Here is a 19,726-nt window from a genome sequence, read left to right on the forward strand (position 1 = left end):
GGCTTTATTAAATTGTATGATTAAAAGAGCTGAAAAATCCAAAAGAAGGCAAGCCCCCCCAACCTAAAAAATTCCCCCTCCAACCCCCTTGGAAAGGTAGGTAGCCCACTATGGAACCCTAAACCCACCCCCCCCCCCCCCCCCCCGACCGCACCCCCTACAAACCAAATAACTCATCATCATCCTCATCATCGTCCCACCCCTTGCGCCGAGTCACCACAATCTTCTCCTGCTCCTGGTTGTCCACCATGGCGTTGAGCAAATCCTTGAGCTGCGTCTCGGTCACCTTCTGCCGCAGCTGGCCCGTCTGCGCCAGCATGATCAGCCGGTTCTCCACGTCGGTCGCCCGCTGCTCCTTGACCAGCCGAATCCGCCCCAGCCGGTCCGCCGCGTCGGGCTCGAGGATCTGATTTAGGACTGATTTGCGCGCTTCGGCTGTTTCGAGGGGTAGGTGTGTTAGTGGGGGAGGGGGGGTTGAGTTCAGTTGTTGGATTACGGGATGGGAAGGGTACCTTCTTGTTGTCTGTAGAGAGTAGCTGTCAGTACACCATTCGATTTGCCTCTCGTTCGAGAGGGCTGGGAGCTGTTTGGGGGGGAGGGTCTCACTGTTTTTGTGCCTGCTGTTCCTGGCCGCTGCTGCCACCAGAAGCACTGCCTCCGCCGCCACCCTGAGTCTTGAGCTGCTCTAGGCGAGCCTTTCTGATCTGTAGACGCGAATTAGTCTTCAAATGTTTCCAACAAAAGAAAAACGAGGAGGGGGTGGCGCACCTGCTCCAAGTCCGCATCCGCCATCTTGTTAAAGTTTCATGGGCTGTTAAGGTGTTTGGGAATGTGGGGATCTGGGAAGCCTGCATTTCATCGTGGGGTGGTGGGGTGAATAAGGCGGGGCAACAGTCTTCCTTTTGGACGAATACAGCCCGGTTGGATCACTCGACTCTAAGTCTTTCCAAAAAAGGTATTTCTTTCACAGGCCTCATACTCATAAACACATTGCTACTGATGGCTGTAACTTTACGCTTTCGCCCAAAGTCGGCGAGATTGAATGCCGAACGTTGCCCGGACAACTTCTGTAGGCCATACACTTCGTAATTTGTTTAGGTCTGAGTACCTATCTATCATACATCATTGAGTGTTCTACAGTTACACGCTCGCCCCCGTGTCTATCCCAAGTATTTACAATGTGATTGATGCACACAACAAATCCTCTCTCCCGAAGAGCCAAGCCACCGCCTGTCCTGGCCAGCCGTGCACTATCCCGCGGTCCACCGCTGCGATCCTGACGTATCAAATGGTATATCGGCTTCCAGTTTTTTCAGCAGCATCACTTGCTTCGCTTTGGACGCCGCCATGACCGACTCAAGCGCGGCAACGTCAACGTTCATTTCCCGGCCCCGTCTGACGAAGTAGCCAGACAAGAAGTCGACGTCCGTGTCCCACCCTGCCGCAACCTGTGCTCGCATCTTGCTGTCGGCTGTTCTTTGTAGCATCAACCTGTGGTACACCTCCTCTCTTAGCGAGCTAGTGCTAGCGAAATGCCGGAACCTCCGCGAGTGGCGACATTCAGGCAGCTGGGACAGCACGCACGATAGCTCCCAGGCCAGGCGGTCCATCAGTTGTCTGGCGTGTGGGTTGGTGGAGAGAGCGTCGTATCTGCAGCCGAACAGAGCGGCCAACGGGTCCACGATGGTCCGAAATGCCACCGTCGGCAGTTTGTACCGGAGAAAATCGGCCATCGGGTGACCGGTCGCATTGAGTCCTGGCATCGCAGTTAGGAGCCGGATGAAGTGCGTTGCTCTCGCCGTCCGCACCACGGGAGGGTGGCGCTTGATCTGGAACCGTTGGCTGCCCTGCACTTTCTGTGGCGGCATGAGCGTTAAATAAAGCCTTCCAGGTCGAACTTCGGCCACGGAGAATCTGCTGGACGTATGATCGAGGGCTGTCGTAAGATGTCCTAGAAGGAAGATGGGCCGTGTCGATTCGTTGGGAAAATAGGCTTCGATGAGTTCCTCTGCAACTCCTAACCCATCGTTGATCAGACAGATTGTTGATCGATGATCAAGCCGATGCCTGATGCGCCTGAAAGCTTGCACGACTTGGGCCGCAGGTAAAGTCACGATCAGGTTGTGGATCGTGATTCCACTTTGAGTCTCGGCTTGCTCGTCAGATATGTAATCAGCTGTGACTCGGCGGTGCGTGATGCGGAGGTCGCCCCGGTACAGTATCAGTTGCTTTGAGGCTTTATACCATTGCTTGTAGAGGTTTTCCCTGTGCAGCATGTAGCTGACCGGGGGGATGGTTTGGCAGCCGGCCAGAGTGTGGGCGATGTATCGTCCAACCAGATCTAACCCCATGACATGAATCTGGTCTGAAGGCCGAAACGTCTGCATACCAACTGCTATAGGCTTAGGGAGTTGAGCTTCTCGTTCTTCCGAGTCCCACAGCGAAAGTTTTGACTGGATCCGGACCAACTCTCCTGGCTGCTCCCGCTCTTGCTCTAACGGCATGGCAGGACCAGTCCCGGCCCCAACATTCTCGTCGTCCTCCGGCCTCTTCACCGGCACCGCACCCTCATTGCTTTGCTTGGTAATAACTGGAATAGCCAACGGACCGGCGCGGGAACCGAGATGTACAGGTAGGCGGACGGTTCTGTGCTGCGGGACGTAGTTGCTAGCTTCTTGCGCTACAGTGCTGCTCGACGCCATGTATCCCCGACCCAGCAACCGGCGGCTGGCCCCCCGGCCCGCGACGTTGTTATTGAGTGACCATGGTATGTGCCTGTAAGGTATTTGCGCGAGCGCCCGCGGTGGCGGGCGGCTGCCTAGAAGTAGATACAGATTGCCGGTGTTCAAGGGAGAACTTGAGAGTACATGGCAAGGCGAGTCGAGCGAGCGTCGCAGACTGGTGAGAGGCCCGTCGCAGGTGGCTCTCAGTATCTAGGGCATGCGATCCGGCATTGGGGAGGGTTGCCCGAGGAGGAGGGAACAAGCACTCGAGCGTGGTTCGGTTACCGCAGGTCCCTGGCTTCGATTGCGTATCATAAGCTTCGGTTCGATTCGGTTAGCTGGACGGGTGCAACTAGGCCGTTTCCACGGTCTGTTCGGCTGAGGTGTCGCTATCGAGAACTGTGACAGAGCAAGCTCAATTTTCCGAGGTCTTGTCGCGGCCTGCAAGGAAAAAATATCGCCGGTAATTGATTGGTCTGCTTAGGTATGGAGGGCCCAGAAGCCGCTGCAGCAGGACCCACAGGCGCCACTGATGCTAGCCAGTTCCGGAGGGTATTGAGAAAGCGACAAGTAAAAGGAGATTGAAGGTTTTACCCATCAACAATCAATCACCACAACCAAGTACGAACATCAAAACCCGGATTCGGTACAAGACTAGTAAATCTCAGAGATAACAGCGTTTTGTTTCTCTTCACAAAATAACTCTAACCCACATAGTTCTAGGCACTCATCGGTTGCCCACGATGGATGTCAGCGACATCACACCTCAACTTGACAAACTCGAAGAGGAACTGAACAAGGCCCAGGAAACTCTCGGGCCTCTTGTAGGCGACATTGGCGACATCTCATCAAAACTCCCACTCCTAGACAAGGCTAAACTTTACGTTCTGGTTTCGTACACGATTGAGGCACTCCTCTTCTGTGAGACTCATCCCTTCCCTCTATGTGCTCTATGTCCCGCCACTGACACCCGTTCCAGCTGCATTACGCCTTAATGGAGTAGACACTAAGGCACATCCTGTGTTCACTGAGTTGGCTCGTGTGAGGCAGTATGTCGAGAAGATTGAAAAGCTCGAAAACCCACCCGCAGAGCGCGAGAACGCCGTCAACACTGAGGCGGCGGCCCGGTTCCTCAGGTCCGATCTCGTAGGTCATCTTACCCCCTGCTGATAAACCGAACATTCACTGACATGGTTAACAGGGCGACAACAAAGACATTAAGGCAAAGCTGACGGAGCTCATCGCTAAGGAACGGGAGAAGGCGGCAGCGAAAGCCTCGGAGAAGAAGCGCCCGGCGGAAGAGCAGGCCGCAGAGAACGGTGTTACGCCTGGAGAGAAACTCGCGAAGCGGCCGAAACGTAACGGCGGCAAGAAGAAGAAATGAGCGTACCATCAAGCCATTGCTGCGTTAGATAACAGTCCGGTAACTATGACCCCCTTCATCGCCGGATATGCCGAACGAGCGTGCCCCGGCAATAGTCTCGAGCGCGAAGCAGAAGCTGGCTCAAGGAAATTATTGAGGCAGTCCTTACACGAGACTCTATACTCACATGATCGATGGGCCATTGACGATGATCCTAGTTAGGGTGGTGTATAAACAATGTAAAGAATATAGAAATACACGACGAGACTCAAGATAGGCTGCCCCTATCTCGGGTTAAAGATGCAAAAGCTCACCGGCTAGCCCCCCTTAGGGGGCTAGCCGGCTACGAAACCCCTTAGGGGGGTAGCCCGGTGATGCCCCGTCGGGCCGATGCAGGCTGCGTGTTATGTTCTAAAGTGGAGGACTCTATCGGCGGCCCGATACCTCCCAGAGGAACCCACGGTAGCATCATGATTTGAACCAAGAGCCTCCCCTTACGGCCGGGATATTGAGGATGGTGAACTAGCTGGCCCGTGGGCCGAGGGCCACCGCCTAACCGCTGGGCTACCCAGTTAGGTGGTGGTCCTCGTTGGAAATCGATTTTGCGCACTTTCTCTATATTGTGCGATTGGTCTGTTTGTGCACGGATATCCTCTCCAGGCCAACTCACACACCTCTTGAATCACTATTATTGTGTATCCCCTCTATCAAAACCACCGATGTTGGTGTTGACGAAACAACGCTGCGAGTTAACAGCCATGCGAAGCGGGAGTGAAGAAGAGCTGGGAGCATTGGATTTCCACGCTATATCTTGAACCTTGACTCTGTCGTCATTTTCTGCAACCACGACCTGATTACTCTCTCACTCAGTAATGTAGATTTGCCCTCACAGGTGATACAACACCAGTAGTTAAACCCTAACCCGGTGAAGTGGTTCAATGCCGGCAATCCAGAGTTCCGGCCGGGGCAATTATGGATCCGTCGGTGAGCTTCTATTGGCTTCCAGGCGGACGTGCCGGAGGCCAGCAACGCAAATGGCCAATGCGAAATCGCGTCGGCCTCTTTCCCGACTTCCGGCAAAATATCTCCCATTCCAAACTACCGCAACCCGCCTCAATCGTCAACCCTCCGGTCCACGCAAAGAAACTTCCACACCCACACCAATACTCACACATCCAAACCCACACAATTACGATGCCCCGTCAGTCCAGGTCCTCCGGCCGCTCGGCCCCCTCCCGGCCCATGGTGCCCGCTCGCTCGGCGCCCACCCCGACCCAGCAGCAGCAAACCCGCCCGGCCACCACTTACGCCGCGCCCGGCGCCCACAACCCCGCTGCCCCCCAGGCCCCGACCGCCGCCGGATCCCAAGGACCCGGCCTCATGGGCCAGATGGCCAGCACCGCTGCGTACGTTCATCCTCGCCACATCCTCCTCCCCCTTCCCAAAAATCCAGCGGTTAAGCCAGCCAGCCAGCCAGCCAGAGTGACGGACAGACATACAGACACACAAACAAGATGCCATAACTAACACTCTCCCCCTCTCGCACAGCGGCGTCGCAATCGGTTCCACAGTCGGCAACATGATCGGCAACAGCCTGGGCGGACTCTTTGGCGGCAGCTCGGCCCCGGCGGAGCCCTCGGCCGCGACACAGGCGCAGACGGCGCAGACCAACAACAGCTCGTGGGGCAACAACTGCGCAGGGGCGACGGAGCAGTTCACCAAGTGCATGGACGAGCAGAGCGGCAACATGCAGATCTGCGGGTGGTATCTGGAGCAGTTGGTACGTTTTTCTTTTTCCACTCTTGTTCCTTTCTCCCTTCCCCCTCCCCAAAGAGAGAAGTTGTGCGTGAGATTTGTATGGTGCTAATGTCATTGGTTGTGTAGAAAGCTTGCCAGGCTGCGGCCAGCAATTATTAAGTTGGTCTGGAAGAGGTGCTGGGAAGGTGGATAATGGACTGAGAGGTGTAATCTATGCCGGGTCGGCAAATCCGGCAGCCTGAGGGAGAAGGCGGGTTTGGCATAAACCCCAAACTCCAATCACTGTAGAATAGAGCCATGCAAGACGTATTCCGCTCTTCATTCGCTAGTCTGTGCTGCAACTAGACAGAAATCTCCCAACACACAGGAGTCGATCAAACAACTACTCTCCATCATCTGACCTCGGCTGGAAGTTGGTCTAGTCGTGGTTAGAACTCAGTACACAGACTTCTTCAAATAGGGAGGCACTCACAGAATTGCCGTTGTAGAATTGTTGGTCATTCCGCCGCCCTTCTGCATGGTCCATCCCCGCTATGCGCCCAGCACGTCGCCTGGCTACATCCGCAGCCGCCTGGCTCTGAGAACTAGTAGCCTGTGCAGTACTAGACTCCAGGGCTCCCGACGACCCGCCCGTGCTCAAGAAGCTCGAGACGAACGCGGAAACGGTGCTGAAGAAGCCGGTGATGATAGCCAAGAAGTAAGCAATAAGCCGCTGGAAGATGTTGCCTTGAGGTTCTCCCGCCGCGGCGCCCGGCGAAGCTGAATAGGCGACCTTGAACTTGGGTACACGTAGGAGAATCAGCGTCGAAGAAGGGGCCAGCTCCAGTGCCTGGAGAGACTTGTCCTCCTCAGTGACGTCGATGGTCTTGCTCGGCAACGGGGTCAGGAGTACCTTGAAGGAGAAGGCCTCCTTACTATCCCCGCGATTCTCGTCAACCCACTTCCTCACGTCAGTGAGCGTGTCGCTACTAGAAAAGCGGTGGCGGATTGTCGAGCCGTCAAACAGGCGAGCTTGGATGGCGCAGTGCTCGCTTAGCCGGCCTGCGGACGAAGAGACTTTCGTCAGCGTGGCCAGGTCGGGTTTCTCGGAAACCATGGACATCCTCCGGGCGGCCGCTTCCTCTTCCCTTTGGGCTTTCCGCGCGACCTTGTCGTCCTCGATTGCTTTGAGGATACGCTCCCGCTCCTCCCGCGCCTCACGCTGCTTCTTTTTGAGGGCGGCGGCGTGCCTATTCTGTTCATCGGTCTTCTTTGGCGCCCCGGCCTCTGCTTTTGCCTTGCCTTTCTCCGCGCTTTGCCGCTTCGCCTCTGCTTCGTCCTTCTTCTTTTGCTCGAGAACCCTCGCAGCCCTTGCAGTCAGCATGGACTGCACTCGAGAATTGGTGGTTGATGGTGGGGTGGCCTGGCCCGAGCTACTAGACGAGGATTCGTCGGCATGGCTTGGCTGGCTCGTGGCAGAATCCGGTGCCTGGATGACAGGCGGTTGGAGAGCTGCGGCTTGAGAAGGAAGTGGTTGGCCAGGGGCAGATTCCGTCGGCGTAAGTGCCGCCTTCATCCTCTTCATAAAGTCTTCCTTGGAAGCACCAGCAGCGATATACTCCTTGAGTTGGCCGTCCCTGAGCTTGATTAGACTTCACCCCATTTCTCTTGCGGTTTGGGAGCTAACCTAATAATTACTACGGTGGGCTTGCGTGGCACAGGGTAGAGTTGCTTAAGGAACCCCTCTTCTTGTGAGCCCGCCACCAAACGAAGAGACACCGCGTTGCTTTCAAGCATCGGTCTGAGCTAATAGTCGTCCTCGAATCAGAGCCATTTCGCGCTAAGAACAAGCCAATTGGAGGTAACTCACTGTTTCGTCGAGGAAGTATTGAAGCTCCCATGTTTGACTCTCAGCCTCGCCATCTAGGAGCTGTCAGTTGATATTCTATTGAAGCGCAATGTGTTCTATCTGACCTGTGACAAAGCACATGACGGACTTCGACTGTTGCAGAGCGGCCGAAATGCCCTCTTGAAGGGTGCCCTCAAAGAAAGCCATGCTCAGCGATGAGACGCTAGGCAGGTAGTATCCGGTTGATCCGCTCCGTCGCTTCCGTTCAGTTTCTGTCCAATATCAAATGATCAATGAGGTCAAAGTTGCATGGCAGACTAAGGGAAGCGGGTTATATTACAGTATGAAGTTGAATTAGTGGAGAAAGGCTAGGCGTCGCGATGATGTGAGTGGTAAGATAGGTATGTTGGTTGCTGCTACTGCAAGTTGGCTTGATGAATGGAGCTTTCAATGACAGAGGGGGCTGGAAGAGGCACCTCGGCGGCCGAGAGCGGGTAACAACCCATGTTACAGTGGGCTTGCTTACCATTAAGCGGCGGGGTGCAGCCGCCCGGCCAGGCTCTAACCCGACCTCCGGGCGGCCCAAGCTCCTCGGTATTTCCACAGCAGAGCGACACAACCCCCGTCTGCCGATACCGAGATCAGTCGAAATCCTGAAATTGCAGCCCTCGAATAGTTGACAACATGGCGGCTAATCGAGCATCTGCCCGAATCCTGCATTCACTACGGACGCAGTCAAGGCCAATTGGCAAGACATCTCCCAGATGGCCACAACCAAACTCCTCAACAACCCGTCTACCTCCCCGTCGACCCATCTCCAGTACCCCGCGCCGCCCGAAGCAAGCAGCAGACGACCCGGGCTTCACCTCAATCGTCGATAACCCACCCGAACTTGTGCGAGCAGGACGCAAACACGGCCCAGGCCTAATCATCCTCGGTACCTAACTCCGCCCCTTCCCCGTCCCTCCCACCACACACGCACACACATACAAATCCAACAACTAATACCAACCCCCTCTCCGGGGGCCCCGCACAGCCATCATCCCCATAACCGCCTTCCTCCTCGGCACATGGCAAGTCAAACGCCTCGAATGGAAAACCGACCTGATCGCCAAATGCGAAGACCGGATCGTGCGGCAGCCCCTCCCTTTACCGCCGCGGGTAGACCCCTCCGCGATCGCCGAGTTCGACTTCCGGCGCGTGTACGTGACGGGCCGGTTCCGGCACGACCAGGAGATGCTGGTGGGCTCGCGCATGCGCGACGGCGAGCAAGGGTACATCGTGGTGACGCCGCTGGAGCGGGAGGGGGATGACGGGGCTAAGGTGCTGGTGAACCGTGGCTGGATCTCCAAGGCGAATGCGGAGCAGAGCAAGAGGCCGGCGGGGTTGCCGCAGGGTGAAGTGCGAGTGGAGGGCATGCTGAGGCAGCCGTGGAAGAAGAATATGTTTACGCCTGTGAATCGGCCGGATAAGAGGGAGTTCTATTTCCCGGATGTGCAACAGATGGCGGCGTTGACGGGGAGTCAGGCTGTTTGGATTGAACAGACAATGGGTAGGTTGCCTGATCTTGTTCATTGGCTATGGCTATGGTTTGATACGGATACTAACATCGCGACTAGAACCGGATTACTTCCAGTTCCTAGATTACCATGCCCGTGGCGTTCCCATTGGGAGGCCGGCTGAGGTGAATCTCCGCAACAACCACGCACAGTACATCTTTACGTGGTAAGTCTTGCGCACGCGCGAGATCCCCATGCCCGTAATCATGACTCGGCGCTCTTTTGCCTCCCGACAACCGACTAACTGATGTAGGTATGGCCTTGCGGTGGCCACCTCCATCATGTTTTACATGGTGGTCAAAAAGCCGCCAACCGACGTAACGCGGCGTGTCCGCCATCAGACGAAGTGGTAATGACGATCAACTGACTCGTCCAGGCTTCAAGTGACGTCGTCATCATCCACACCCTTGATTTTGCGCCGTTTCTTTGGGATGACCGGTGGTGGCATTCGCAACTCTTGCAGCAACTCTCTAGGGAGGTTGCGTTGTGCAAGCGCGAATGGTGTAGTATTTGGATTGATCTGACGCTGTCTAGAAGGTAAAAGTGTCAGCGTCATGTGTAACCTTATTTGAAATACCCAGTGATAGATTGTACCATACCTCTTCATTAGGGTGAGCACGTCGCTCTCATCAATGGTTTTGCGGCCGGCGTGTTTCGCGTAGGCTTGGAGATCCTCGCTCATCTGTTCGAAAAACCAATCCGAAGCCTGCATGATGGACTTCATGGCATCCGGCGTGATCTTCCCCTTGATTCCACCGGCCTTTGCGAAGTTCTGGGCGAGCCGTTTTACGACTGCTGGCGGCAGAGAAGGATATTCGATGCCGTATTTCGATATTTTGATGGTTCTCTTCACCGGCCCACGCGCCTCGACCCTCGTAATATTTGTTGTTTCAAACCCTGTCTCATCCTGCAGTGCCGCTGTTCGGCTTTTCACGGCCTCGTCTTCCAAGCCTGGGACTTCTCCCAGGAGATCTTCGTCGTCAAAGTCGTCGCTTCGTTGGTCAACGAGGGGCGCAAAGTCGTCATACATCGGTTGGTCGTCGTCAACTTGGGGTCGGTCAGGTGATTCTTCAACCTGGGGCGCAATCATGAACGTGCTCTCGTTAATCTCTCCGGCTGGTATCTCGAGGCCAAAATCACTTTCCCGACCAAAGTCACGCCGGTCATCCGAATCTAGTCTGCAAATAAATTAGCATTCCCTCCGTACCGTCAAAATAGGCCAAACGTACCGTTCAGGGGATGGCAGTTCCTCCAACCCCATCGTGATACCATCATCCAACACCGCCGTCGGTGGAAAGAATCCCGAATCGACGCCAATATCCTCGCTATGCAGCATATCGTTCATATTAAAATAGTCGCTCATCCGTGTACTGCCCATCGAGAACCGGCCCCCGGGTTGCTCGCTAATGGCCCGCCGCGGCATCTCAATGGACTGGAGCGTAAAGTTATTATCATCATCAAACACCACCGAGCGATGCGGCTGGATATCGTCGCTGTCGTCATCGTCCTCGTCGCCAATAGGGAGCGAGAGCCGCGGACGCTTCGGAAGCTCCTCGTCATCGTCGTCGTAGTCCACGCCACTAATTGACCCGAGTGTCGTGTCATTCCCCGCATCCGAGCTAGGCCCCCTGTCCTCCTCGCTGGGCGACGAAGATGTCGTGATCACCTCGGTAGTCCTTGCCAGCACCCGGCCGAGCGACAGCAAGAAGTCGCGGGGCGAGTCGCGGACCTCGCGCACGCTCTTGCGGCGGGTGCGGTGCGGCGTGAAGATGGCCGCCCGCCGCGAGTCGATGGTCCGGAAGGCAGCGCGCGCGTGTGGTGTTGGGGGTGCTATCTTCCGGCCAGATGCTGAGAGACCCTGTGGTGGCGGGCGTGGCAGGCCCGCCGCGGGCTTGGCTTTCCCGGTGTTCTGACCAATCATTATCGAGCGCCGCCCGCCGATCGAGGCCAGCGGTTCCGCGCTCGACGCCCGCCGTGTCGGTGTCGCGTCGGGGCGCCGGCTTTCCCGGACCATTGTGGGCGATTTCTTGTCGCTATTCTTGATAGGGTGTGTTGATGGTCCTGTGGGTGGCCTTTTGTGGGTTTGCGGCCGAGTTCACTTCCCTCATTTGTCCCCGGGTGATGGGATGGATGTCGCTTGAACCATGACACGCGCTCAAACTCGCTGGCCTGCCGTTGCATCATTGTGTATGTACTTCCAGATTTGGATAGGCGTGGGGCTTCCGATAACACCGATAAGCCAGAATGCCCCACCAACCCACTCATCGCATCCATCCGCCTGCGGAGTGTTGTTGCGCCTTGCCAACTTCCAGCTGAAAGCTCCTGCTGCTCGGCATCTGACCTCAGACGTTCGGCTCAAGGCTTTATTTTATTTTTAGCTCGGGCCGTCTTCCATTCAGACATTGTCGTCCACCGTCGGAATCATCTCTACATTTACGATACCTTCTAGCATTCCTGTTGTCTCAAATCTCCTCATTTTGGACAAGTTAGCGATGCATGTTGCAAGGCATTACATGTCTTTGACTGCCGCCATGCGCTCTGGCCGCGACCCAGTCTTAGCAACAGCTCGCATGGGAACCTGCGGGGCTTGAGGGCGTGTGAGATATGTCTTGCCATCCCTGGATAACCTCGTTTTCCCCACCACCCGTATCGCCAGTGGTGGCCTTGAGTGCTTGGGGCCAAGAGGCGGAGGGCCTAATTCGCTCCTCTATTCGATGACGGGATCAGACCCGTCGAGCACGGCCACAGACGTGGTTGACGAGACAAATCAGGAGAACCGTGTTTCCGCCTTGGCCAGCTGTTGGGCCGTCATACCCGCCACAACTTCACCGGCTCTCTCATAGGCTGCATTGCCAGATCATCCTCGTTACAGACCTGCCGCAAATGTAACAGCGCTTGGATCCCGAGTCTTTCTAGGCTCGATACCAATCATCGGATTGTTGGAATCTCCCATCGGCGCGAACAATTGCAGATGCAAGGGATGTGTGGTTGGAAGCTGAGTCGATGTAGTTCAGGTGACTTTTGACGTGCCAGCTTCTTGGATACCAATTTGACGAGAACTGCTGCACCTTGGGTCCTGCGCAGGACATGGGTAGGTACATATCGAGGTACCCCGAGGTCGCAGTTATTCTATCGAGACCCTCTCACACAACGGATGGCATGGGCCGCACTCCCTGAATTCCGACGGCGAAGCAAGGGGCGCCGCTGTTGTGAGAGGATCGGGTATGTATTTCATACGATGTCTTCCCGATGGTCGCGGGCATCAAACCTGGCTTGGTCGAAGCAGACCACGAGACAACACAGCCTGGATTCTGGGCTGATGATGCTCCCATATCATCAGTTTTTTTTGACCGTCTCTCGTCTTTTCATCCCAATCTCTGCTCTTTATCGTTCCCAACTCCCTTTCAGATTTTCACATATCCCTAGGCGTTTAGCCTCGACTTTAACCACTTCCATCCTTGTCACGCAAGGCTTCGGAAGAGTGCCTCGCCCGCCAGTAGCACATCTTTGACGTTTCGAAGCACGGATCCACCGTTCCTTGTCTCTTGCCCATCTTTACCGGTCTTGAACTTTGTCTGGATCATACCATCCATCCTACAACGCTGCCCTTAGAACAAAGGCTTGTACAGCAGCACCAGTGTTTGCAAAATGTGAGTTCTACTATGCCCAGTCACAGATCTTCCATCCAGTTGTCTGTTTTTGAACATGAAGCTAGTGGGGATGGGCGGTACATCTAGGTACATTCCCGTGTGCAGATCACATCGCAGAGCTGTGCTTGGCCGCTCCTGGATGGTTCAAGTTTGTGCCGGTTCCAAACCCGTGAGCTTCGCTTCTTCGCCTTTCTTGCCGGTATCCGTGGCCCACCGGGCTGTTTCCCAGTCGTTTCAACTGGCTCTCAATGGGTTGACGCCGAACGTGTTACAACCCCTTGCGTGGTGTCCGCCCATGGTTGCTTCCAATGACCCTAATGGCAAAGGCAAAACCAGCAGCCGACAAAACAGGACATGGCGCTGCCAAGACGATGGTGCGCCGTGCGAGAAGGACAGCACTCCACTGCAACCCCCGCCCCACGCCTGGGTGAGCCGCCATCGCCTGCAGGCGGTGCGCCACTGGGTGCCCTGGAGCAGCCCGCGACTGGGCAGCCGCCTTACAGGCCCCTTCCACACAGTGCTGGCTCTTTTTATCCCCGACGACTCACCGTCCCCATCTGGGGACAGTCCGTTCGCCTGATGCCCGCCCGGCCCCGGCCCTCAAGTCCAACGCTGGACCGCTGTTTCCCACCTTTCACTTCCATGCACCGCGCCTGAATTTGCTTTCTTCCACTGCTTTTGCTCTTTAGCACTCAAAACTTTGCAACCGGTGGCAAGAAAAGACTTCTTCTAACCTTGCTTGCAGCTTTGCATCCCGCCTCCTCCGTTCCCCAGTATCGAATCACATCCACACACCCATCTCCAGTCGACCGAAGTAGCAAGGCGGTGGGCCAACTTCAACAACGCAATTCTTCCGTGCTTTCTCCTCTTGCTTCCTGCAACCCTGCAACCCAGCTCCCCCTTCCCAACCTCCCGTGGTTGACCGATAACACCAGGCCCATCGCCAGTCGATTGATTGCTTGGTTGCTCGTTGGAGAACTGCAAAACCTTTTCTATCCTTGCTATCGCACATCCGCAGACATCATGTCTACAACTCAATCGATCAAGGTTCGTTAGCCATAGCAAAGATAACCAACCTACCGATGGATTTCCCTCCCCGCTGTCGGGCGACCGACCACAGTAACCCAAACAACCCAAACAACCTAGATACTAACTGCGCTTTGTTCTCATAGTGCGTTGTCACAGGTGACGGTGCTGTCGGCAAGGTACGATCATGTGCATCACGAGCCCTTGACACGCAGCCCACATGCTGACCGTGTGTTCTAGACGTGCCTGCTTATCTCGTACACAACAAACGCATTCCCCGGAGAGTACATCCCGACAGTGTATGCGCAGGCCCCTAGCCCCCCATCCGATGCGATCCTAACATTTGTGCTTCAGGTTCGACAACTACTCGGCGAGTGTACAGGTCGATGGCAAGCCGATCAGCTTGGGGTTGTGGGATACCGCTGGACAAGAAGACTATGATAGACTGCGTCCGCTGTCATACCCCCAGACCGATGTCTTCCTCATTTGTTTTTCTCTGATCAGCCCACCGTCGTTTGACAACGTCGAAGCCAAGGTGAGTTGGATTTCGCCCCAGAATGAGTGACTGAGATCTGACCGCCTGCCCACAGTGGTATCCCGAGATCAGCCATCACGCGCCCAACGTTCCGATTATCCTGGTGGGCACCAAGCTCGACAAGCGAGAAGACAAGGAGACGATTGATAGGCTGGCAGCCAACCGAATGGCTCCCATTACCTTCCAGATGGGGGCAAAGCGCGCTGGGGAGATCAAGGCCTACAAATATGTGGAATGCTCGGCCTTGACCCAGATGAACCTCAAGACGGTCTTTGACAATGCCATCCGGTGAGTTGCTACTTGGTCCTGCAATACAAGATAGCACGCCAGCCGTGCAAGTGCTTGCAAATGCTAACATCACTTGCCAGGGCCGTGCTTGACCCTAACCGGTCAACAGAGGCCAAGCCCGCCAAAAGGTCCTCCAAGTGCCTGGTCCTGTAATGCCTCGGCCCAAGAGACCCAAGGACCTGCCCATCCTACAATGAGAGACGACCCCCATAATACACCTCACCATCTATACCCAACGGAGGGATCTCTGCTTCTCCACCGACTGCGCTACACCTGATTTTGGATTGGCACTTGAGACTATGCGTCCCTTTAATGGTTGACAACATAGTTGGGGATTCTCTACTCAAGGCTACGAAACAACGGGTGGCGTTTTGTTTTGGCGAGAGAAATACTCGCTCGGGATTGTTAATGCCCTAATCACTCGCAATCCCATTGTCTTTGCACATTTGTTTACCTTGCGACTTCGGCGGGTTCCAGGGTGCCAGTCTTCTCCCACGAAACAGCCCTTTATTCCACGAATGCTGCAAGGTAGCGGGTTTGCATTGTCCCCAGGCAAAAAGGCCTTCTTTCATCTGCTCTTCTCGTTTTCTGCTTTCTTCCCTGTCGGTAACCGCGGACAAACTTTTGGTAGCAGGAACACGCAAGAGTCGTATCGGCGGCGGGTTGATGACTGCACGGTTGAATGCAAAAGACGGTTCCCTTTTTCTTAGACCATATGCTACCCCTACTCTCCAGTGACATGACGCGGCAAAACCAAAACCAAAATATTTATATGCATCCGTAGTAAGTGGGTATCTTTACGTAGAGGTAAAAACTCATCCACCGCCCGCCCTCCCCGATCAGGTCTCAGTTCTTCCCGTACGGAACCCTCGCGCGCCGGCTTGGGTGTATCGAGTCTTCGTCGCGCTGCTCTTGCGTCTTGCCTCCGGTCGCCGCCTTCTCCAACTTGGCCTCCTCCTCCCTCTGCATCCTGTTCGCCCGCTCCTCGTTGAGCTTGGCGTTCTTTTGCTTGATCTTGTCCTGCCGCGCCGCCGTCTTGCCACCACCGCCAGCACTGTCCATGGAAACCATTAGTTAGCGCCACAATCTCCTTACACAGCATCATCAGATCACACAAGGGGAGATGAAGAAAAAAAAGTAAAACGTACGTCAACTCCACATTGATCCTCCTCGGCGGCCCCTTCGCGCCGGGCTCCTCAAACTCGGTGTGGTGGAACTTCTTCAGGCACGTCTTCATGTGGTCGTAGCCCGCGAACTCGACGAAGGCGATCCCGCGCGACTTCGAAGGGTTGTCGCGCTGGGTCAGCAGCCGCACCGACGTCGGCTGGAGGGTGGCGAAGTGCGCGCGCACGGCCTCGGCTGTCGCGCTGTAGGGCAGGTTGCCGACGAAGCAGATGAAGCGGTTGGGTTTGCCGTTCGTGGCGGTGGCGGTGGGGTCGTTGTCGTTGGTGGCTTCGCCGTTGGTGGTGGTTTCGGTGGTGGGGGGGTCGCCGTCTTTGCTGCTACTACTCTTCTTCTTCTTGTCCTTTTTGCTCTTCTTTTTGCTCTTCTTATCGGTGCCGTTGGTTCCGTTGGCGCCGTTAGTGGCAGCCTCCTCGGCCTCCGTGGGCTCGGGATCCGAAGGCGCAGCTGCTGGTGCGGGCTCGTCCGACTCCTCGGGGGTGGCTGCCGCGTCCTTGCTCTTAGATTTCTTCTCCTTCTTTTCCTTTTTGTCTTTCTTTTCTTTCTTGTCCTTCTTATCCTTCTTTTCCTTCTTCTCCTTCTTGACCTTGGTTGCCTCCTCGGGTGTCTTCTCGGTCGTGATAGTCTCGGGCTTGGCTTCCTTCACCTTGGAGCTCTTCTTGGTGACCTCCGCCTTGCCAGTGCTGTCGAGCTTGCTCTTCTTGACAACGGGCTTGGCATCGTGGTTGTCGGCGACATCCTCGTCGGTGCGCTCCCTCTTTTTTGATGATTTGCCCATGGTAGATATGTGATTGTGCAGTGCGACGGCAGGTATGACCGAAAAAAATATTGAGTCGAGGAGCAGCTGTTGGGAAGGAGTGACTTGCGGCAGCCAAGCGACAACTCTCGAGGTTCACAAAATCCCAGCTTTTTTTCTGCCGGTTTTGAAGGCGGGGAGCGCTTGGCGGGGCGGGTGGGTGAGATATTCTGGTGGAGCCTGCAGCATGCGGCCCGTCCGGCGGCCTTCTGTCTTGTCAGCGGATCGAACCGAACAAAAAGACTCCAGCAGTAGCGGAGACCCGGCGCTCCGTCGGTCCCCACACAGTCAGTCCGCTTCTCCAAGCCCATTTCCATCGCCTGGAGTCAGATCAAGCTTACCTGCATTTGCTCGCAGCGGCACACTGCAGGGCCGATCTACGGGAGCGGACGATCAGCCGCTGAATCCACCCAGTGCCCTCTCCAACGTCAACACCTCTGCTGCAGCTTGATCTACTTGTGCTGTAACATACAATCTAACGTTAAATAGCGGTCCTCGAGGTCTGCCTCTGTAAAATCATCGGCACGTCCTGTGTAATATGCAACGCATGGTGATGTAACAATGAACATATTGCTATTGGCCCGGGAGAAAGTCAACGACTAAACCAAGCCCGACTTAGGGAAGAAGCCCTGTTTTTTTTTTTTTGGGTTCTCAAAGGCTGAAGGAGCGTGGCTGTATCATGGGTATAAGAAGGAAAAAAAGGAAACCCAACCTCAGACTAGACCATATCCAACCTCCAACCCAATGCCCAAAAAGGAGTGTGAGGGACCAAGACTCAGGTTCTGTGTCCCCAATACTGTCAAAATCCCAACCCAATCCCCAAACCGCTGAAACCCAAAAACGCCTGCTGAAAATCCGCATTTCAACCAAGCAAGCTCGGTGCTGCTTGCCTCCCGTAGTCGGACACCAACGACCCCGCTTTTTTCAAGCCCCCCTTTCCTGCATTCTGCACTAGACCTGTGACGTCTTCACCGTCTCCTGCTCTTCGTACGATGGGGGGGCGTCCTGGTTCACCATCAGGCCGGCCTTCTCCTCTTCGACAAGTACGACCTCCTTGCGAGGGGTCTTATGGTGCGAGTGGCGACGGCGATGGCCGCTGCTGCCACTGTGGTGGCGGCGGCGGAAGAAGACACGCCAGAGGGAGATGAGGACGGTGCCGACGGCCATGCCGATCCTAAAATCGCGTCAGTGGGTAGGATTCAAGGTATCAAAAGTAGGGGGTAGCTTACAGGCTGACGCTCACACCGGCGACGATACCAATGAGCACGGGGAGCAGAATGTGCGAGGCCATGTGCTTGAGCAGCTTGCCCCAGCGGTGCTCCTGGTGCCCGTGGCCGGCGGCCGGGTGATGAGGGTGGGAGTGGGGATGAGAAGCCTCGCCAGAGACGGATGGCTCCGCGCCGCCCTTGTTGCTGCAGTGCCCTTTGAAGCTCTTGAGCTTCTCCCGGGCAGCGGAAATCCATCTGCACAGCGCCGTGGTGCACTCATTTGCATCACCGCCGGGGAGCTCCTTGACGAACGTGTTGGCCTCGCCCTTCTCGACTTTGGAAATGAGCAGGCGGCCTTCGCTGTCCTTGACCAGGCTGACCTTGACGCCTGGGATTCCGTCAATGAAGGCAACGCCAACTGCGATGATCTGAAACTCGATTTCCACCAGCTCAAGCTCAGTCTTGGCGTCCTTCGTCGCCGGCATGACCTTTAGGCCGAAGCTCAATTGCTGCGGTTGGGGGTAAACCCTATAACGGCCCTTGTGTCTCTCGCCATCCGGATGATGCCGCTTCTCCTTGGTCTTCTCCTTGGTCTTTCGGTCAACGACCTGAGGCGCCTTGAGGGCCGTGGTCAGCGCCTCGTGCGCGGGGTAAAGTTCGACACCGTTAAGCAGCAGGCGGTCGTGGTCGGCCAAGTGGTCGACAGAGAAGGTCAGCTCCAGATGGCTTGGGAACTTGGTTTTGAACTGGACGGTCTTGCCCCGTCTGTTCCTCAATAGGACCGGGCAACCGGGGCACTGGACGTCAACATGGATCTCGTTGATCTGGGAGGCGATGCTGTCGATAGTGTTGGCCACCTGTATGTCGGTATCGCTGACTTCGGGAGGGACGAGGAATGCTCGCGCGGCTGGGACGGCGAGAAGGCCCGCCACCAGTGTGAGGGGCTTCAGCAACATGGTGTCGCTAATGTGAGGGGTATCTCGACTGGATGGCGACTTGGCTTGTTAGTCGCTGTAACAGTCGGCGTTTCTGCCGTGTCGGTGTAGTGATAGGAAAACAAATAAAACCAGATCTCGTGAGAATGAGACCTTCGCCTCGATAAAATACTGAGTTGGAAACGAGGAGAGAGGTATGGAATGTGGCCGGCAATGTCATGGGTTGGTGTGGTAGTATCTCTTTGTTAGGTTCCGGAGCTGCCGGAGCCGGTGGGTGGCGTCAGCAGCAGGGGGTCGCCAAGCTGGACAGGGGATCAGGGGACTGCAGGCGCCGAGAACGACGTAATTGCAGCCTGAGGCAGGAGCATTCCCACCAACTCCCCGCCTCTGCCAGCGGCAAATTGGCCAGGATTGGCTTCCCGGCATCACATTCCCAAACTCGAGCCGCCCACATGTTTCGATCCAAACAGGTAACTTAATGCCATGCCCAACCATCCTTGGCGCGATCGTCATGCCAATTGTTTACCGCCCAACCGCCCTCAAAATAACCCTTCGGAGCGACTCGAGAGTGATCATTCTTGATGCGTCAACAATCCCCATTGTGCTCCGTCATCGCATCCACAAAGAGGGGTCGCTATGGCCGGGGGGCCGGCTTGCCCTTGTCTCGGACTGTTGACGCAGCCTGGTTCCGAGGCAGACGGCCAACAACAAGCACCGACCTCCCGTGAATCCTAATCATGCGTGAAGGAGCCAGGCAGCTCGGAAAGGCGCGCCGCAATGCAAACCCGGCCAGGGTTGTCGACAGACATAGTAGGTGGCACTCTTGCCGCTGGGATCCAATGATCCTGCTGAGGTTAACTTGTGGGGTGAGGTGG

General features: G+C 55.8%; 10 protein-coding genes across 10 annotated transcripts; 4 read left to right on the plus strand and 6 right to left on the minus strand.

Annotated features, from left to right (window-relative positions):
• Positions 1 to 157: 157 nt before the first annotated feature.
• CHGG_06437 (uncharacterized protein) lies at positions 158 to 792 on the minus strand (the record flags this gene model as incomplete). Its single annotated transcript, XM_001222531.1, has 4 exons — positions 158 to 435; positions 513 to 523; positions 607 to 704; positions 769 to 792. 4 exons carry the CDS (start codon positions 790 to 792, stop codon positions 158 to 160), a joined length of 411 nt encoding a protein of 136 aa, XP_001222532.1.
• A 458-nt stretch (positions 793 to 1,250) lies between these two features.
• Positions 1,251 to 2,702, minus strand: CHGG_06438 (uncharacterized protein; the record flags this gene model as incomplete). The annotated part of the gene is made up of 1 exon (XM_001222532.1): positions 1,251 to 2,702. One exon carries the CDS (start codon positions 2,700 to 2,702, stop codon positions 1,251 to 1,253), a length of 1,452 nt encoding a protein of 483 aa, XP_001222533.1.
• A 764-nt stretch (positions 2,703 to 3,466) lies between these two features.
• CHGG_06439 (uncharacterized protein) lies at positions 3,467 to 4,107 on the plus strand (the record flags this gene model as incomplete). Its single annotated transcript, XM_001222533.1, has 3 exons — positions 3,467 to 3,644; positions 3,703 to 3,869; positions 3,925 to 4,107. The coding sequence occupies 3 exons, from the start codon at positions 3,467 to 3,469 to the stop codon at positions 4,105 to 4,107; spliced, it is 528 nt and encodes a 175-aa protein (XP_001222534.1).
• A 1,173-nt stretch (positions 4,108 to 5,280) lies between these two features.
• CHGG_06440 (uncharacterized protein) lies at positions 5,281 to 6,003 on the plus strand (the record flags this gene model as incomplete). The annotated part of the gene is made up of 3 exons (XM_001222534.1): positions 5,281 to 5,492; positions 5,635 to 5,866; positions 5,971 to 6,003. 3 exons carry the CDS (start codon positions 5,281 to 5,283, stop codon positions 6,001 to 6,003), a joined length of 477 nt encoding a protein of 158 aa, XP_001222535.1.
• A 223-nt stretch (positions 6,004 to 6,226) lies between these two features.
• Positions 6,227 to 7,879, minus strand: CHGG_06441 (uncharacterized protein; the record flags this gene model as incomplete). The annotated part of the gene is made up of 4 exons (XM_001222535.1): positions 6,227 to 6,250; positions 6,317 to 7,465; positions 7,694 to 7,746; positions 7,798 to 7,879. The coding sequence occupies 4 exons, from the start codon at positions 7,877 to 7,879 to the stop codon at positions 6,227 to 6,229; spliced, it is 1,308 nt and encodes a 435-aa protein (XP_001222536.1).
• Positions 7,880 to 8,356: 477 nt separating this feature from the next.
• Positions 8,357 to 9,401, plus strand: CHGG_06442 (uncharacterized protein; the record flags this gene model as incomplete). Its single annotated transcript, XM_001222536.1, has 3 exons — positions 8,357 to 8,609; positions 8,709 to 9,224; positions 9,292 to 9,401. The coding sequence occupies 3 exons, from the start codon at positions 8,357 to 8,359 to the stop codon at positions 9,399 to 9,401; spliced, it is 879 nt and encodes a 292-aa protein (XP_001222537.1).
• A 209-nt stretch (positions 9,402 to 9,610) lies between these two features.
• On the minus strand, positions 9,611 to 11,245 carry CHGG_06443 (uncharacterized protein; the record flags this gene model as incomplete). Its single annotated transcript, XM_001222537.1, has 3 exons — positions 9,611 to 9,761; positions 9,831 to 10,409; positions 10,461 to 11,245. 3 exons carry the CDS (start codon positions 11,243 to 11,245, stop codon positions 9,611 to 9,613), a joined length of 1,515 nt encoding a protein of 504 aa, XP_001222538.1.
• Positions 11,246 to 13,904: 2,659 nt separating this feature from the next.
• On the plus strand, positions 13,905 to 14,927 carry CHGG_06444 (RAS-related protein; the record flags this gene model as incomplete). The annotated part of the gene is made up of 6 exons (XM_001222538.1): positions 13,905 to 13,928; positions 14,054 to 14,086; positions 14,148 to 14,206; positions 14,262 to 14,442; positions 14,498 to 14,730; positions 14,840 to 14,927. 6 exons carry the CDS (start codon positions 13,905 to 13,907, stop codon positions 14,925 to 14,927), a joined length of 618 nt encoding a protein of 205 aa, XP_001222539.1.
• Positions 14,928 to 15,576: 649 nt separating this feature from the next.
• Positions 15,577 to 16,690, minus strand: CHGG_06445 (uncharacterized protein; the record flags this gene model as incomplete). Its single annotated transcript, XM_001222539.1, has 2 exons — positions 15,577 to 15,784; positions 15,879 to 16,690. 2 exons carry the CDS (start codon positions 16,688 to 16,690, stop codon positions 15,577 to 15,579), a joined length of 1,020 nt encoding a protein of 339 aa, XP_001222540.1.
• A 969-nt stretch (positions 16,691 to 17,659) lies between these two features.
• Positions 17,660 to 18,872, minus strand: CHGG_06446 (uncharacterized protein; the record flags this gene model as incomplete). Its single annotated transcript, XM_001222540.1, has 2 exons — positions 17,660 to 17,882; positions 17,938 to 18,872. The coding sequence occupies 2 exons, from the start codon at positions 18,870 to 18,872 to the stop codon at positions 17,660 to 17,662; spliced, it is 1,158 nt and encodes a 385-aa protein (XP_001222541.1).
• Positions 18,873 to 19,726: the final 854 nt, after the last annotated feature.

The sequence above is a fragment of the Chaetomium globosum genome, genomic scaffold, assembly GCF_000143365.1.
Source record: "Chaetomium globosum CBS 148.51 scaffold_3 genomic scaffold, whole genome shotgun sequence".
NCBI classification, from domain to species: Eukaryota; Fungi; Ascomycota; class Sordariomycetes; order Sordariales; family Chaetomiaceae; genus Chaetomium; species Chaetomium globosum.